Source organism: Protomyctophum parallelum, assembly GCF_964188405.1.
Source record: "Protomyctophum parallelum genome assembly, chromosome: 1".
Taxonomy (NCBI): domain Eukaryota; kingdom Metazoa; phylum Chordata; class Actinopteri; order Myctophiformes; family Myctophidae; genus Protomyctophum; species Protomyctophum parallelum.
The window spans coordinates 8,105,301-8,125,300 of NC_139697.1; the positions used below are offsets into that span (position 1 = coordinate 8,105,301).

General features: G+C 44.6%; 1 protein-coding gene across 1 annotated transcript in view; it reads right to left on the reverse strand.

Annotated features, from left to right (window-relative positions):
* Nucleotides 1-20,000, reverse strand: part of epha10 (EPH receptor A10) — a gene marked incomplete at both ends in the record, with an annotated part of 222,557 nt that overhangs the window by 10,973 nt on the left and 191,584 nt on the right. Inside the window, 4 exon segments of the mRNA XM_083772484.1 lie at nt 7,814-7,999; nt 9,758-9,883; nt 14,961-15,016; nt 17,408-17,533. Of these exon segments, the coding sequence (XP_083628610.1) occupies nt 7,814-7,999; nt 9,758-9,883; nt 14,961-15,016; nt 17,408-17,533 (494 nt within the window).

Sequence of the window (20,000 nt, forward strand, 5' to 3'; positions counted from 1 at the left end):
GTATTCTGTCTAATGGAAGGGTATAAGGTATAAGGTATAAGGTCACTGGGTATTCTGTCTAAAGGAAGGGTATAAGGTATAAGGTATAAGGTCACTGGGTATTCTGTCTAATGGAAGGGTATAAGGTATAAGGTCACTGGGTATTCTGTCTAATGGAAGGGTATAAGGTATAAGGTATAAGGTCACTGGGTATTCTGTCTAATGGAAGGGTATAAGGTATAAGGTATAAGGTCACTGGGTATTCTGTCTAATGGAAGGGTATAAGGTATAAGGTCACTGGGTATTCTGTCTAATGGAAGGGTTATGCGTGATCCATACTTGTTTGTGCCAAGTCGCCCACCAAACAGAAATTACTTTTCTTGTGACCTCTGCGCTCTGACTTCTAGTGCGATATCCACTCAAAATAACATCATTAAAAACAAAAGGTACTCGATTGCACACAGTGGCAAGAGTAGCTACATTTCAATTATTTTGTATTTGTTTTACTGTTTTACTTAGCCATTATTAGTATTTGTACATGGCTTTACCAGTTACAGCATGAGATTGGAATAGTGAGAAAGCCGCAGAAACATTGCTGTTACTTCCAGTATATGACAGTATGGCAGCAACAAGACAGAGTCGGTTGAGTGGAGTGGAGTGGAGTGGAGAGGGAAGTAAGTAATAGAGAGAAACTGACCAAAGACACATGGAAAGGCAGTAAAAAGGGCAGAGGACGAGAGAGACGAGGAGACAGAGAGCGGAGGGGGGGTCAGAGTTTGTGGTCAGCTAAGCAGAGAGAGAGAAGTGCTACTCCATTAGAGAGCATGGCAGTGCAGACACCTCTAACATCCAGGTGAGGGAAGGTGTGAGTGCACCGTACAACCCACACGTACATTGTGTACGCGTGGGTTCATTCATGCAGAGCAAATGTGCCCCCTCTCTCTCCATCAGACATCACACGCACACGCACATGCACACGCACACGCACACGCGCACACACACACACACACACACACACACACACACACACACACACACACACACACACACACACACACACACACACACTCTGCAAAAGTACAGATGGCAAGAGAGGTCCACTCAGTATTTCACAAAAAAACTGAATAAAAGAAAATCTGGAGAAAACTAAATCACCGCAGAAGTCTGGGAGCGAGGAAGAACTTGGAGAAAGTAAGGCTGTGCTGTAGGTGACAGAAATATGGACGTGGAGGGATTGTGGAAACAGCTGCGTCTTGAATATATAATAACCACTTTCCTTGTAATAAACATATCTGGCAAGAGAGAAAATAAAATAAAATGCCAACAGGCACTGTAATAGCCACATAATATGACGATTGATAAGATGAAAGACATCCAAATTGTCTGTAACAGTGTATATAGCACACGCAGCAGCAGGTGTTTGGACTCACACAACCCCAGTTGACAGTTTTAGCCTCTGCTGTGCTCAGCAGTCAATCTAGCAAAGAGGACGCTGGCGGTACTTGCACGGCCATGGTCGAGTACATATACTGACCCAGGATTTCAGGCAGCTTGGATGATCTATTACTGTTGTTTTTTTTCCTTGACATTTTCATGTCAAGCGACAACCAAATTGACTTGTATTTGGCGGTGGACACCCATTTGGGGAGATATTGTGCCCATATTGGGGCGGCAGTGGCTCAGGGGTAGAGTGGCTGGATGGGAACCACAAGGTTCCCAGTTCGAACCCGGGCTCCCCCAGAGTTAGTGTCGAAGTGTCCTTGAGCAAGACATGAACCACTAATTGCTCCGGATGTGCAAGTTGGTGCCTTGCAAGGTTTCCTCCGGTGTGTAAATGGGTGAATGTAATGCACAATCTATGTGAAGCACCTTGGATAAAGGTGCTATATAAATGCACCATTTACCATTTATAAGAGATTTGTCAAGATTTTTCAAAAAAAAGCATCCATCTACTGTAGAAGCTCACAAAACGATGTGACATGACGCGTTGTTGTAAAAACGTTTGTAGGCTAAATGGTTCAGCCATATGCGTTTTGACCTAGAGTCGTTACACTCTCATACTGTAGTTAAATTAACACGAACACTGTGTGGGCTTTTGAATAAGCTAATGGAAATGGTACAAGTAGCAGTGGGAAATGAGTCAGCCCAGAACCATTGTTAAAATTGCTCTTTGTTGCAATCCTATAACAGTGTCAGAGGTTATTTCTGACTCACAGTCACAATTGGGCCTCTAGCAGATTATTATATTACTACTCACCTAGTCTGGGAGGCATACCATTTTTGCGTTTCTGATCCGGTCGGGAGCAGAAAGAACATATGTCATGTTGTAGTCACCTCCGGAACAAGGGCATTGATCATCATTTCAGGGCCTACCCAATAAAAGCCTTGATGTCATGTACTTCTTGGAGTAGTTTGTTTGGTAATATCCATCTTTTAGTCAAACTCGTAGCAAGTTTAGCAACTGGAAACAAACAGGGCAGATCAAAACAAAGTAAGGCCGAAAAACCTGAATCACCTTACCAGGGGCCCGTTCCACGAAACTTGGATTAGAGATTAAGCCGGGCTTTAACACTTATCCTGGCTTAATATATCCTGGATCAGTGATTAACCGGTTTCATGAAAGCTGGTTGATCTTGCCAGATTAACTTAACCAGTTAACCTGGATATGTTGAGGCTTGATTCGGTTTCATGAAAGTGATGCTACATTAGTTACCATGGAAACTAATGCTTTGGACTTAGCCTGCTCCGGACCAGGCTAACAGCCAGGTTTAACCTAATCCTGATGTCTTTACTGTTCATTAAGCAGTCAAACTGATCACAAACCAATGATGTTTTCCAGAATTATTCAATTATTATGGGTTTATGTTGCCTTATTTGTATCGGTCTGCATTAAAGGACTAATTTAAGCACTATATAAAATCAAATAACCAAAATATATAGGCTGCACAACATCATGACAGCTTGTGAGCTTGTAGATCAGCTGCTTTTGGTGAATGTTCCCCATGAATAGGTTTGCTGTCGTGCAAGTGCACGGTTAAGAAGAATTATATTATATTATTATTATTTTTTTTGTAAAAGTGAAAACCACTAAATATTACCATTACTCATTGTTTTACAACATATTGCCATTGTAACGTTTCACCCACTCTACTAGTCCTACATACTTACACCTAGAAACCCCATTCAAACCAAAGGTTCATCCTACGGTGGACTGAAAAGGAATCTTTGAAATGTTTCATAGTTTTAGAAATATAGTGCTTTCAAATTTGAGACATTTATAGGCAGATAGTGGCACTTCAAAAAATCACTTTCACCTAGAAACTCCATTCACACTTTGTAAAATTCAGCTTACTGTGGAGACACATGCTGGAACTTTTTACTTTGAAATGTTTTGTAGTTTCTGAGTTATTTAACTTAAACGCCCAATGCATTCTCAATGGCAATAGCACAAACTTTGGCATGCTACATGAACCCATGACCCCCACCAGTCTGGCCCCTGTCTGGACAACAACCCCCTTCCCCAAAGGTAGCTCCCTCAGAGGAGGGAGTTATGGCCAAATATCACAATGCGACAATATCATTATGCTTACAATATTAAGAATTCTGTTTTAAGTTAATAGTAGTGGTAAAATGTAAACTATATTTTTGGGGTAGTTAATCATTCAGTCTATCCACTATTGAGAGTATGTTCTCTCTTTAATTACAGCAGCAGTATTTATTTTAGAAGCTTAAGTCCTTGTATCAGTAAGTCTTGAATAGATTAGTAAAGATAATGAGATATACAGAAGGGGGCTGTAATGCAACTATTAAGGATGCAAACTGCCTTAATACCCCATGAAGAAGAAGGATCAGTAAATCTGTGATCCACATAATGGGTCTAGAGACAAAAAGCCAGACTGTCTATTAAGCAAGGCTTGCTGATGCTTGCCAAATCCACCAATTCTGAGCCTCGCTTGGCTTTAGTGGAATGGAATAAACCAGGCTGTAAAGATCAGGATTTAAAAAGCCTGGCTTTGGCCTAAATCCTGGATTAGTTAATCCAAGTTTCGTGAAACAGGCCCCAGAACCAGTGTATTTTTGTTTATTTTTTATTATTGTTATTATTCTTTTGGTCTAAACCACTCCTAGACTGGATCACATGGATGCTTTTGGAACACAGACCAGGCTTTCCTCTGAGGTGGAAAGTGACGTGAGGTTACTACTCAACAAACTGCACTGATGACACTTCAAATGGAGGCTGAACGGAGACGGCAATCCTTGTCTTGGTCAAGGACACTTAAACACTAACCCAGTGGAGGCTTAGCTGAGGATCGAACAAGGACCCTTCCGATTCCCAAGCGGTCACTCTACCTCCTGATCCACTGCCACGCACGCACACACACTGCCGCAGGCACACACACACACACACACACACACACACACACACACACACACACACACACACACACACACACACACACACACACACACACACACACACACAGCCATACACACACAGCCATACACACACAGCCATACACACACAGCCGTACACACACAGCCGTACACACACAGCCACACACACAGCCATACACACACACAGCCACAGCCACACACAGCCATACACACACAGCTGTGTTATAGGAAGAGCTAACAAGGACAAATCCAGATCAATATGGGTTCCAACCAGGGGGGCAGTCAGCCAGATATTTCGTGAAGCCTCATTTGAAATCGGTAGTTCATATAATGGCCTGTTGTGGCGCTGGACTGGACCCAAAAAGCCCCATAGCTTCATAGAGGCCCATGTATTTTGGCCCAACTTCACCTAGACTGTATTACCTTAATAAACATGGTCATGAATACTTTCTTCTTCCAGTCACTAGTTTAAAGTCTCATTTCTAATGTCATAATATTCTTTTTGGAGAATTATGGTCCCATTAATTAAAAAAATGACCATAAAGAAAAAAAACCATCGCGTATGTTCTGAGGGGCGTGGCTACCGTTACAGTCTATGATCGGGATTCCCCTCCCACTCGAGTCAAAATAAAAACCAACGGAGAAGAAGGGGGGAAGTCCCGCCTCGTTGTCTGGGCAGCCAATGGCCAGCTGGTCCAAAACGGAGCCAGCCAATGGCCAGCTGGTACCAAACGGATCTAGAAAGATGGCGACTTACAGTGCAGGAATAACAGGCTTCATTTTACGTCCATGTTAGACCCGGCGAACGCTTTGTCCATATTTTTTACAGTCTATGGTTCCAACTGATCAATTCCAATAGAATAGAATCGAATGGAATTGAATAGAATTGTGCTTGAATCAAAAATGTTAAAAGGTTAAAGCACTATTATTCTGAGAGAAATCACTTTCTCTCCTATTTAATATAAACAGAAAATACATATTCAAGTCGATTGAAAATGTTCAAGCAATCAGGAAGGAGTACCAATTCATCAGTGTCATTTTTTATAGTGTCCCAGCTCCAATTTTGTCTGTTCATTTCTTAGTGCCATCCCTTCATATTTCACTTGTTCAATCTGTATTCTGTGCAAGTCTCTCTCCTGATTGGATAAAATAGGTATCCTGAGCTGAACATGCATTTTCTGTTTACTAAAGAGGAGGAGAGATGGGGAGACTCCTGTTACTGAACAAAAACTATATTATCAATGAGTACTATCAGAATATACTTCTATTTCACACTTATTTTAACAAAAATAAGTCTCAAAGTGGTACGCATTCTGCCACAGCAGCAGCATCCTGCGACATCAATGGCTCCTTTCCTCTTTTAGCCCCTTAGTCTTGTTCCACAGTTATCCAAGCAACCCTAACAAGGTGTTTAGCGAACAGCAGGGTTCTGTCTCTAATGACACACCCTGTGGTGAGTCTTCCCTTTGAACGACGCATGCAGCCAATGGAGGAGAAACAGGGAAGTGGTGAGGGGTGGGTTTGGTTGTGTTGGACCGGATGAGATGGGAGGTAAGGATTCACAGGTGAGGCTGCTGAACACGCTTTGGACTGGAGAGGACAAGCTAGGTCAGCTGGAGGCTCACATCATTTGTTGGCTCATTAACCGGGCAGCTTGTAGCTAAATACCAGCTTAGGATGAGATGACACGGTGGAGATACTCAGAGTGGGAGAAGGGAGGGCAGAGAGGCACTTTCACTTTAGCAATACAACCATAATCTTTATCATTCACCACTGTATTCGAAATAATTAGTTGTGGTGTGGACAGGTGCTTGAAAAAGCACCTGGACTACATTTGCACCCACCACTACTGACGACCGTAAAGACGACTTTAGAGGCGACTTTAGTGGCGACCTAGTCATGATTGGCTGCCTCCTAAACCAATGATAGTCTGAACAGCATAAAACCCATGCATACTCTGGACACTGGAACACGGAGCGAGTGGCAACATTAGCTAACAGAAGCTAATGGTATGAGCTAAGTGGAGCTACAGGACAACCATAAGAAAACACAGTGAGTGAACAAACAAAAGAGCGTCGGAATCTAACGAAAATGGGCGAGCTTGTCAGTCATAATTGACTCTCAGTCAATTATTACTGAGAGTCATTCTTGTTTATAATAGCTACAGCATAGTGCGTGGTGTCTGCTTTGTCCAGAACGTGCAAGCACATACACACACAACCATAGATAAAAACACACATGCAACCTAGGGGGTGGTGTTGTGGGAGGAGCAGACCAGCAGGGGGAGGAGAAGAGGGAGGAGGCAGGAGGATGTGTTCGCAGGTGGGCTGATTGGAGGGCTGGTGGGGGGTAAGTGGTGTAATGCAGGTGATTTGGAGGTGTGCGTGTGTGCATGCGTGCGTCTGAATTGTGAGGAGATACAAGCAGGTGTGTGGGCAATTTTTTTTCTTCAGCTTGTGTGTGTCATTAACAGGGAGAGTGTGAGCTGATGTGTTAGCTTGTGTGCGTTCGTGTGTGCATTTGTGTGTGTGCATGTGCGTATTCGTGCGTGCATGTAGGCATGGGAGAGATTAGAGTGGATTTCAAGCCTCCGCTGGGTCTCTAGCATCAATTACTGTAGCCTGCACATCTGCTGCCATCCTACTGAGCACAGTGTGTGTTCGGGCACAGTGCCTATCCGCTCATACGGGCACACACACACACACACACACACACACACACACACACACACACACACACACACACACACACACACACACACACACACACACACACACACACACACACACACACACACACACACACACACACACACACACACACACACACACACACACACACACACACACACACACACACACACACACACACACAGGCTGCCCAGTAGTGTAAAGACTTGAGAAACTCTTTAACGCCTCTTCCTTCACCTGCCATTCCCATTAACCTTTATCTCGTCTTCCTCTCTGCTTTCTCTCCTCCTCACCCCCTCCTTCATTTCACCGCTTTTCATCCTCTCTTCCATTCACTCAAACTAGCCCTTCTTCACTTTACAGGAGATCAATTGTAATCCGCCAGCGGAAAATGAAAGCTTGATGAAAGCTTGTATCTCTCTCTCTCTCTCTCTCTCTCTCTCTCTCCGTAAAACTTCTTATTCTTTTGTCGTCCATAGTACAAACTGGCATACGATTTGTCCCCTCCCCTCCCCACATCCTCCCTCCCTCCCTCCCTCCCTCCATCGTCATTCCCTTTACACCTCTCTTCTCCTCCTCCCAGCCTCCTCAAATAAGGTACCTGCATGTACCACATACTGTAAGCAGTAGCACACACACACACACACACACACACACACACACACACACACACACACTACACTCTCAATCACCGTGCCCTCAACATCAAGATGTCGATGTGCACTCTCTCTCTCTCTCTCTCTCCTTACCACTGGTGATGACGCCCTCCAGTCTGATGATGTTGGCGTGGTCAAACTGTCCCAGAATGCCCGCCTCGCTGAAGAAGGAGCGCCGCTGCTTGTCCGAGCAGCCGGCCCGCAGCGTCTTTATGGCCACCGGAAGCTCCCTCTTACTGGGCAGCTTCAGGCAGCCGCGACACACTTCCCCAAAGTCACCTGTAGGGGGAGACAGTCAGACAGGAGGCAGTGAGACGATGCCCTCTCTCCACCATTTGGTAAAGCAGGCCAGAGGAAACGGTGAGAGAGAGAGGGGAGGGGGGTGCGGAGACTGATATCGTAATGTGTCTGTGCGTCTGTGCCAAGATCAAAATGGGACCGCAAGGGATTAGATGGGGGTTAGTAGGAAGGAAGGAGGGGGAGGAGAGAGAGAGAGAGAGAGAGAGAGAGAGAGAGAGAGAGAGAGAGAGAGATAAGGGGGGGGGGGGTCTACTGAAGCAGACATGGAGAAATGGTGCAAAGAAAGGACAGAAAGCAATGACGCAAATGAACAAACATGCGTTGTTGGGAGAAGAGAAGAGGAGAGGAGAGGAGAGAGAGAGAGGAGAGGCCAGGCCAACGTGAAATCCAAAGAGTTCAAAGGAACATCAAAGAGGGACAAAATAAATAGGCATCATCTCAACAGATGACTGTCGCTGGCAGCAGACGGTACCCACGCAGTGTTTCCTCTCTGTGGTTGAATTCTACATATTTAAAGCTGCAACCTGGAACTTATTTTAATGAATAAATCAATAGTCTAACCAATCTGCATGGGAGAGTATTTTAAATGAACACAATAGAATATCTGCAGTAGTTGGAGGTGCGGTCTCCCTGCTCTTCCATTGAAAACTTTAGAGCCTGGTGTGGGTTTGGTTGGGACTTGGGACACCTGGTTGACAAGTTGAACTGCTTGAAGCTCAGAGTGGTGGAAACTGTCTCTTGTCCGGGAAACCCGGGGTTTGAACAGCTTTAAACAAGGAGGACAGGTTTGGTAGTCCCTGCACTTCTACCAAAATCCTACACTTACTTAAAGAAGAGTCTCTTATGCCGTGACATCGTTTTGACGTATAATACAGTAGAAAATGCTATGACAGGCCCAGGCCGTAGCGTAACGGTCTGGGCACCGGACTGGTGATCCAGTCGCGGTGTGCCGCGGGTTCGACTCCCGGACCCGACACGGCCTTTACCGCATGTCATCCCCCCATCTCTCTCCCGTTTCCTGTCAGCCTACTTTCTATCCCTTAAAAAATCAATAAAGGCGTAAGCCGCAAAAAAATATCTTAAAAAAAAAAAAAAAAAAAAAAAAAAAAAAATGCTATGACAAAAATGGTTTGCTGCTTCGAGCGCAAAGGGACCATCCTCTTGAGCCACTTGAAAACCTGAATTAGTCTCTGCTATACCGTTATATAAAGTATGACATCTCAGGGCTAGATTAAGGCCCCTTTAACATGAAAATGGGTTCCATAGAAAACGGCAAAATAAAGTATATCGTTTGCAGGGGTTAGTTTAGACGAACGTTGAAAACGCAACAAAGTGAATACTCCTTCCAGAGTGAAAAATCTTTGAAAACAGTCCGCCGATGAATCTGCAAAACGTGTGACATCATGGCTCACGTCAGCTCACGTAGCTTGGGGGAGTTCCTAGAATGAGCAAGCGCTCCCTCGCCCCGCTCATCCTACAAATACAAATATAGCGATTAGCGAGCCGCCGCATTGGTGAATGTAAACCATGATGTAAACAAACAGCCTTGTGATAGGAAGCAGAACGGAAGTGGTTCTAGTATGCATGCGTGCCTGGTCTAGCTGGCAGTGCGTCACCGCCACCTGGCATGCGCTCTACAGCGTTTTCATTCACTGTTTAAGCTTAATAAAAAGTGAGAAGGCAGCAGGACTGGAGACCGTCGCCTTACACTCTGCATTTTACGGTACACGTTTGTACCTGTGTGGACGATCCTCTCTATCTTGATGCTGGAGTTGTCCAGCTCCTTGGCAAACGCATGGACCGCCTGGAGAAGGTCCTCACAGGTCTCTGGATCAATGTACGTCCTCCGTGTCGGGATCTTAACTGGAATGGTGGAACGAACGAACACACACACACACACACACACACACACACACACACACACACACACAGTTAGTAGAGATATAGAAAATGCAGACATTCAAGCAGAAAGGTAAACTCTCCGTTATAGAGAATGGATGCAGAGACCTTACCTAGAGAGGTATTAGTACATGACAACTGGACAGGGAAATGGATAATAAATCTACAGTGTGCCAGCAGCATTCATTTTCACAATGCACAGCGCATAAGCACACACAGAAGGTCTTAGTCTAACAACAACAATAACCCTACATGATCTGTGTTTCTGTGCGGTGTCTGGTGCTATTCAGTTTTTGTTTGGCCTTGTGGACTCCTCAGACTGGAAGGACAGGCAGAGAGGTTTTGTTGAGCTCCAGTATTGATATTTTATGTTGTTGATGGTATACACTACAGATACTGATGCTCTAACAATGTGATGGCAACTTAAAGTCTCAGCAGCAAAGCCTAACTTACTCAAAATAATGCGATGCAAAACAATGCCTACAGTTTGTTATTTCTAAATGTATGCGATTTGTTATGCACTTTGAGATTTCTGTCAGACATAAAATGTATTATTTTGTATTTATTCAGCATCTATTGTATTTCCCTTTTCTAACAAGCAATTCCTTTTCTAACAAGCAATATAGGTCAGCCAAAGCTACCAACTCCACATGGGACCCGCTCAAAATTCCGGCGGTGCATTATATTAGTCTGACAACGCGGCTTTGTTAGGGTTAGATTTAGGGACAGGGTTAGTAATGGGGTTAGGGTTAGATTTAGGGACAAGGTTAGTAATGGGGTTAGGGTTAGATTTAGGGACAGGGTTAGTAATGGGGTTAGGGTTAGATTTAGGGACAAGGTTAGTAATGGGGTTAGGGTTAGATTTAGTGACAGGGTTAGTAATGGGGTTAGGGTTAGATTTAGGGACAGGGTTATAGTAATGGGGTTAGGGTTAGATTTAGGGACAGGGTTAGTAATGGGGTTAGGGTTAGATTTAGGGACAAGGTTAGTAATGGGGTTAGGGTTAGGGACAGGGTTAGTAATGGGGTTAGGGTTAGATTTAGGGACAGGGTTAGTAATGGGGTTAGGGTTAGATTTAGGGACAGGGTTATAGTAATGGGGTTAGGGTTAGATTTAGGGACAGGGTTATAGTAATGTGGTTAGGGTTAGATTTAGGGACAGGGTTAGTAATGGGGTTAGGGTTAGATTTAGGGACAGGGTTATAGTAATGGGGTTAGGGTTAGATTTAGGGACAGGGTTATAGTAATGGGGTTAGGGTTAGATTTAGGGACAGGGTTAATAATGCTGTGAGTCAGACCAATGCGCCGTCAGAATAACGACGCTGATGACCCCCTCCACATATGTCGTTTGAATTGTTAGTTCAGAATTGGGAGAATTGATTGGCTTAAAGAAAGAAAGAAAGAAAGACATTTGCGAATTTATGTGAATTGATCTTGAACTTTCACTGCACACAATGAAGCCGCGAGCAGTCTGACCTTCTATTGTGTTTACACGATTTTAGAACACCATTCATTGCATGACAAAGTACATATAGGGCTATAGAGCGTCGCAGTCCCCCCCTTTTCATGACGACGCCTGGCCCAGGAAATAAATCCCCATGCATTTTTCCCATAGACATTTCAAAAAGTATTTATTTAAAGATCTGTACTAAGCCTCGAACAAAGCCAACTCGGATCGTGACAAATCATGACAACAAACACAATATTTTGGGCCGAACAAATAATTGGAAAGAAGAAAAAAAGGGCAGGGTTGTTTTTCTTCTTTGTAATTATTTGTTTGTTGTCATGATTTGTCACATTCAGAGTTGGCTTCGTCTGCGGCTTTAAAGGTCTTTAAATAAAGACTTTTTGAAATGTCTGAGAAAAATGAATGGGGAATTATTTCCTGGGCCAGTCGTCGTCATGAAAGGGGGCGGGATCGCCTGCGACGCTCTATACTCTTTCAGAAAGAGGCCTAGTGCTTCCAGAAAAGCCTGCCTGAGGTTTGAGCTGAAATGTGATTACAGCCCGGGAATCGACCCTCAACAGTCGTATACACTGCCTGCCTCATAACAGCTTATTGATTGATGCGCACACACACACACAACACACACTCATTCTGCTCTACTGTATGTCTTGTGGGTGATTGGTTTCAGGGTTAATTGTGTCACGGCCACAAGCGATTGAGGGGAAACTGAAGGATATTCACGCACGGTTGCATGAGGGCACAGTATGCACTGGAGTGTACGTTATCCCACAGATTTATATAATGCCTCAAATCGTACACAGTAAAAATACCCCTCTGTCCCTCTCACATGCATGCTTGCACACACATATAATGGGACATCTACTGTTACAAACGAATCTGTTAATGTAAATTACAGCACAAGTCTTGATCCTCCCTCCCTTTTCCAATGCATGATTCTAGGTCACTTAGAAAATACTGGGATGTAAAACTAGTGGTCTGAGCGACAGCTGAATGTGGAATGATGGTGTGATAAGAAGAGTCTGTCTGCCTGTCTATCTCTATCCCCTCGCCTACATGTCTCTGTCCCTCCGTCTCTCGAATCACGCTCTCAGTCTCAACCAACTCAGAGCTGTGCATTCTTTCTCCCTTCAACCGAATCAGTTAAGACACTCGGTCATTAATCACTTAAAACTCTTGTCATTCGTTTGTCAAATAGCAAGAGGAACCAACCAAGCGCACTCTGAGCTTGTCAATCTGGCATTTTTGTTGAACGTTAGCCTATTACGTTACGAGAATAGGGATGCTAGCATAGGGATGCTAGGGTTCATATGGTTTAAGTCCACTCGCCCCTTGCTGCTCTATCCAGACAGACACATTGGCTACCAAATACCAATTGATAATCAGAAGTCAAATGGGTGAGTCGAGACATCAGGTGCTAAGCAGACATGCATGGATATACCAAAAGACATTTTTGATTCAGCCATTTCTGAACTCTGAAAAATTCAGAAAGAGTTAACTGTCACCTTCTGGTGGAGGATGAGAGCTTCCTCATGGCAACTTTTACCCGGTGGGATTGCAGAATGTCTCTGGAGCATTATTGGAACATTGTGGAAGTGACAGACTGGCTTGAGAGACGACTCCCTTACAGAACTACAGTACGTTCACAGAGGCAGCCAGAGAATAAGGAGTCCAGCGTCCCACTAATGGCATGTGTGTGTATTTGCATTTAATTCTGTGGTACTCAAACTTTTTGATTTCAAGGACCCCCATAACTCTCAGAGCTACAGACCTGTAAGGGTCCATTTGGGTCCTGAAGGAACCCTGAGGGTTCCTGGACCCCACTCTGAGAACCACTGGTGCAAGTGAACAACAGCAGAATGTGTCTGTCTTCTGAGTATGCATGTGCAAGCGCGTCTGTGTTGCAAGCACATGTCTTTGTTTGGGCAGGTGTCTAGTCCCGGCAGCATGCCTGCAGGTTGTTACTCGTCAGGTAAACATCTCCAGAGACCTTAGAAAGCTGTAGATATTAATAGCTTGAATGCCTACAATTTACGGCCGTTTAAAGTTACCTTTGAACAGCCAGTGCACCGATCGCTGAGTTGCTTTACTTTCACTTCACTTTAAAACGGTGTAAAATGTTGTAGTGTTGAACAATATTCCAAAGTGCCGACCACAACAACAGACCGGATGGGGCAGCCGTGCCCCGCCTGCTAGGCAGCTCTTCCATTGTAAACAATGGGGACTCAATTTCCCATAACCCCTTGCACGTCGGAGCGACGGACCTTTTTACGATGACGCCATCAAAACGCGTCTCATATCCCATTCTTTCCGGTGGATTGCCCGTATGAAAAACGTGGATTAAACAATGAAAACATAACTTGTGAATATTTCCCCAAAATGTGTGTATAATGAGAAAAGTAGCACACACATACAAATGCATGCACGCATGTGTATGCATGCACACACCTAGGGCATGCATACTGAATGAACACACACGCACACACACAAAGTGATATGTCAAAGCAGTTCCACTCTGTCATTGTCGAACAAAATCCTCCGCAGGGAGCTTTCATGGGCCAAGTTAAACAGAAAGGCTCGCAGAGCCCTGTACTACAACTTAAACATTTAATACAGAGTATCCGCTGTTCCGAGAACAGAAGCACAATGTCTGCTGCCAGCTTTCGTGTTTTTAGAGCTCTGTCGCTTTCAGTAACAAACCCCCAGTCTCTCTACCTTCCGTCTCTCCCTCTCCCTCCCCTGCCTTTTTATTTCTGCCTCATCCCCCCCATTTCATTCTCTCTCCATCACATTCTGTCCTCCACCTCATCTAATGGAGAGCATCCGTGCAGTTTTACTTGGCTGAAAAGCCTGATTTAGACTTTGTCGTACGATGGTGTTGTCGTGTGCTGAAAATAGCACAGTATTCTTTTGGCACACCACGCGGTCATATGATGGAGCAAAAAACTAGGCATAAAAATACACACATTAAACCAGCTCAGTGGCCTTGTGGTTAGAGTGTCCGCCCTGAGACTGGGAGCCGGTCGGGGTTCAATCCCCCGGCTGTCCAAAGACTGAAAATGGGACCCAATGCCTCCCTGCTTGTCAGTTGCAACTCAGCACCAAGGGTTGGATTGGGGGTACGTCACTGCGACACACTAACATCATGTCCAGCGGGTGTACTTCATGGACAACATGGCTCACTGAACATACTGAGAATTAACAATTAACGCTGTGGTGGTAGTCAAAGTCTAATTGGTTGCATGTGCTTATGGGTGCACACACACATGCACACACACACACACACACACACACACACTACATACTTTTATGTACAATAAACACATGCATCCATGAAGACTGGATTATACTGCATAATATTGTACAGTCTCCACAGAGTATTCCAGAACATGCATAAATACTGTGCAATAAACAGATATACATACAATAAGAGTACCGAATCACAAACATTGGTACACAGAACGGTTCCACCAAAACGTGAGCGCGCGCACACGCACACGCACACGCACACACACACACACACACACACACACACACACACACACACACACACACACACACACACAGCGTGACTTACATTGAAAGTAGAGTTCCTCATCTCCCTCTTGCGAGGCCTTGCTGTATCCGCATTGTCTAGGAGGACAAACAAACAAAAACACAGGCATCAGACAGTGACTTTAGCCCAGCCGCACAAACATCAGACGCAGCTGTATCTCCCACCCATAACAGATCCTGAATGGTAAGCCATGGCTCCGCGAGAGATGTGTGGGGGGGCAGTAAGGGGAGAGAGACAGCAGGGCCGAGATTGGAAATGGAAAAAGATAAAGACAGGCATTCAGACAGACCCCCCGATGCGACGGAGCTGATGAGCAGCGGTGAGATCAGAGGTGCAGACGAGCTGAATATCCAACCCTGATATTGACTGAGCTCCGGAAACGCGCGGCAGACCGACTCGGCGTGAAACTGATACGTTAATGTTATTCTCTATGTTGTGTCAACCTGGGGAGCTGTGGGAATCGGAAACAAACTGAGGTGCGCGCACGTATGCACACACAGAGGCACGCAGAGAGGCACACGTGTATTAAGGCACACAAACAGATATACAGTACAGGTATCTACTGTACAGATGCACATGCACGTCCATTCTCTATAACCATGGGGTTCTAAAGAGTAGAGAGAGCCGACCACGATCTCAGTGTTAAATGAGCAGGGTTAACAGGTCACGGAAGTAGAGAGGGAGGGAGAGAGAGTGTGCATGTGCGCACCTGTGCGTGTGTGTGTGTGTGTGTGTGTGTGTGTGTGTGCGAGCGAGATAGAGAGAAAGAAACATTGAGAGAGAGGTTGGAACCGCTACAGTATCCTATTAACAAGTAAAGTGGACAGGCAAACTGGTTGATCACTGTGTGTGTGTGTGTGTGTGTGTGTGTGTGTGTGTGTGTGTGTGTGTGTGTGTGTGTGTACGTATTGTGATACGTACACACATGTGATAGAGAGTGAGGGTGACATCCTGCATGGCAGCAAGCCTGTAGACACGCTCAGTCAGAACCCCGTCTGTCACAAAGCCACCAGCAGGTACATAACACACTGCACAGACCCTCAGGCCAGGGGGTCAGAGATAGGGGCAGGGGACACACAGTAAAGGGGAAGGGTCTTGCCAGTAAAAGGGAAGATGAGGGAGAAGGAGCAAAGAGGGGTGAGATGGCTTTGTAAAAAGTCGTATAGAGCAGGGTAAAAAAAATGAATGGATTTGGGCTAAGGAAGACAAGATAGAGGGGTAATTGAGAATAAAGGGGTATACATGGGATGGGAAGCAGAGAAGGGACCATGCAGGGCTGAGGAAGCCAAGAGGCAGGGAAATTACAGGATAGTGGAAATAGGTAGAACTTGGTTTTCTGATTATTGTTATGAAAATCCGGCTTTGTCGCGGACATCGTGACACGTTATGATGATGTAACCGGAAATCGACCTATCCACTGGCTTGCAAGGGCTTCTGGGAAAATGAGTTCAATGCAAGTGAACGAGGTTTTACACTGGGATCCATCCGCCATTACCGTTTGTTGTTCTTCCGCGACGGTGGATTATTTTTTGGCTCGGCAACAAACCATGGGACTATTGTCAGGGGGATTTTCATGGATCAAAAGGTGCAAATACTTCGGCATATGCTCCAACAATATCGAACGAATGTATACGGCCGATGATGAGTCTTTCACACCACACCACCAACCAGTGCAACCGCACATATCATGTGCTGTTGTTGTTTAACAGAGTTGGCAATAAGTGCTGTGAAGCTGAGAGAAGTTGTGGAGCTGTCAATCTGCTGGGAGTGAGCCAAAGGATAGGGGTTACAGTACATCTGGTGCGGAGCGGTTGGCACCGCTCAAAAATGTCAATCAGTCCTATTTACATCCTGACACGTGCATGGTGGTGTTGGCAGAAGTATACACTCTATTGAGTGATCATGCTGGTCGCCATGCCTTTTGACGTCTGCAGAGCTAAACCGTTTTGTGGATGCAAATGGATGAGCTTGCTTTTATAAATTCTTTGTTAATGAGCTTATAGATTGAGACGTGGCAGAGAGGTCATGGTAGTTGGACGGAATACAGGGAACGATAAATGAGATGGGGAGAAAATAATGATTTTAGTTTCTCTTCCTGGATCATTCCACTTTTGATGTCCCAGCCATTGAATTTTCAATTGGCTCCAACTATGGATTACATAATCAGATTTACAAGCGGATTCATTTTGCGATAGCGCAGAAAATGGCGCTCCCATTATAAACGGTCCGGGGTGCATGAATCGTAGTGAAGACGAAAAGAAATAAAATGTGTGGTACTCCTATAGCTGGCTATTTGGGTTAAATATCCATGGCACTGAATGAGTGGAGTATAGTGAAAGAAGGAAAAGCGAGGGAGGTGCAGGCATGCCAGTGTACCTGGGCATCAGCTGTGTGAAGGGAGGAGGAGGAGAGAGGAGAGGAGGAGGAGGAGGAAGAGTGGAGAAGGAGGTGGAGGCATGCCAGTGTACCTGGGCATCAGCTGTGTGAAGGGAGGAGGAGGAGAGAGGAGAGGAGGAGGAGGAAGAGTGGAGAAGGAGGTGGACAGCAGCACCACGCTAGCAGGAGTTACGTTGGAGGAGCTCACGCAGAGGCTGCTGGGAAAAAACAAGGAGGGGGAAGGGAGGGGTCCTTTGTCAAATACTGGCTCCTAATTCGCTCAAAGGATCGTGTGCCAATTCAACATCAATTCACGATACAGTACATATACACACTATATACACTGTGTTTATAGCGTGTATGTACTGTATTTCGTTATGTTGAACGGTAACCTAATCAGAGGAATAAGGGCCACGCCAAGAAAAAAAACTATAAAGATAATGATGACTATCCATACTGATGAACAATAACATCCTGTAAGGTGATAGATTGAGCCCTGTAAATGTGGAAGGATTTTAATTGGCCTCTCAGTGTATCTGGTCGAATCGTTCATCAGATCCACTCTGGAAGTGATCCCAACATATTGTTCGCCACTGTCATCATTACAGTTGTGGCTTGGACTCTTATATCCACTTCAGTTACAGCAATTTGTAGAACATAATAATTATGATTATAGTTATTTGCCCTGAAGTTTTAAGAAACATGATGTATAAATGTATGTGAAGAGCAATTGTCAGAAAATGACATCATTACTGCTGTAACCCTGTATACAGTTTGTATAGATTCTCTTCCAAATGGTGGAAGCACTGGCAGACCTGTCTGCATTTTTTTTCTACTGTGATTTATACGGTTTTGTATTTATTTTATTTATTTATTCTCTGTAATATGGATCTCTCTGGGTCTGAAATAAAGCATTGATGGAGTTATCATGCTAGGTGTGGACGGCCCTTTATAGTGATAATGTGGTATTGACCCAACGACCACCTAGAATGTTTTTCAACGATTATTTGATGTATTCTTTTATGTATTTCACTCCCACTAGAACATCCAACAACATGTCTTGATGAGTTATTTTTCTATTTTCTGAATTGCAAGAGACTGTGCAATGTGATTTTTTCGCAGAAAGACAGATGTCACTCTAAATCCAAAATGAACCTGTTGGCAATGGCCAACACTGACACTCTCTGAAGTTGTGCTTTATAGAATTTGGCAACGAATTTGGCAAACGAGACAAGGATACCAACTTTGACAACTTATTGTCGACCCAGTACCACCCACACTCCAGTTGTCTCTCCAAAAACTTCCAATTAATGTCATATTCCATTCCCATATACTGTACAGTAAGCAGCCCACTCGTTTGTTACTGCAGGGCAAACAAGTGAAATGAACAACACCAAACCACTAAACAAAATGGATTGTATTCGGGAGAACCTCTGGCTCAGTGCTCTCTCTCTCTCTGAAGAAGATCTCTTCTCCAACTCTTGATATGAAGCATATTCAAATTAAATCTTGAGTGTTAAGACTAATAATAGCATCCAAAATGACAGCAGAGGGCTGTAGGGGGAAAGTGAAACCAAGAGTAAGTATTAAGCCTGTGGGGGGCCGACACTCTAAAATCTGGAGTGTAATCTAACCCTGAGAAGTGTGCGAATGGAATCAAATGGACCCGACACTCAAGTGTTACAAGTTACACACTCTCAGAGTTACAAATGGATCAATACATTTTTTTCTGTAAAGAACACGACCGACACAACACTCTTATGAGGAAACTTCATAATCACCCAACTCTACTTTCTTGAAAGTGCTCAGAAAAGTGCTGGATGAGAGTGGATGAAAAAATATAAATTACACCTGTGTAAATGGTAAATGGTGCATTTATATAGCGCCTTTATCCAAGGCGCTTTACATAGATTGTGCATTACATTCACCCATTCATACACCGATTGCGGCGGAAGCCAGGTACCAGGTACCAACCAGCACATCGGGAGCAATTTGGGGTTCAGTGTCTTGTCCAAGGACACTTCGACATGTAGACAGGAGGAGCCAGGATTCGAACCGCCGACCCATGGATCATTGGACGACCTGCTCTACCTCCTGAGCCACAGTCGCCCCACACAGTCGTGTGAAGTGAGGGGCGCCCTTATCATCATACGTTGCGTTTGTGTTTACACCCTCAAAGCTGGACCCTCCAAAATAATACATGCACTCCCCCCTAGTGAAGCTCATAACTGTCAGGTGAAAAGAAGCTGGTGGCTTGAGGTCTCGGAGGAGACCCGTGACTATCTTCACCCTCCCAATGACCTACTGTGGGGATTAGCAGGGATGGACCACTCACAGAGAAGCAGGGGAACTGGGAATTGGCTTATTATTATTATTGGGATATGAAGGAGAGAAAATATATTTCTTTTACTTTCTGGGAGGGGCTTGGGGTGTTCAGTGGCATAGTCACTTTATTATTTATCTCTGTACCTATTACACACATTGAATTAACTTTAAATGTGTCATATTACCCAAGGAATGTAATCTGTGATCATGACTATTACTGTGTCTACCCGATGCTGAGATGACTTTCAGTAAAACTTTCAATGAAAAGATTTAGAAAAATAAATAAAAGTACATGCACTTGCAGGTTGGAAGGCATATGGGCAACCCTGCTGGTGACCGCAGGGGGCATAACCTACAATG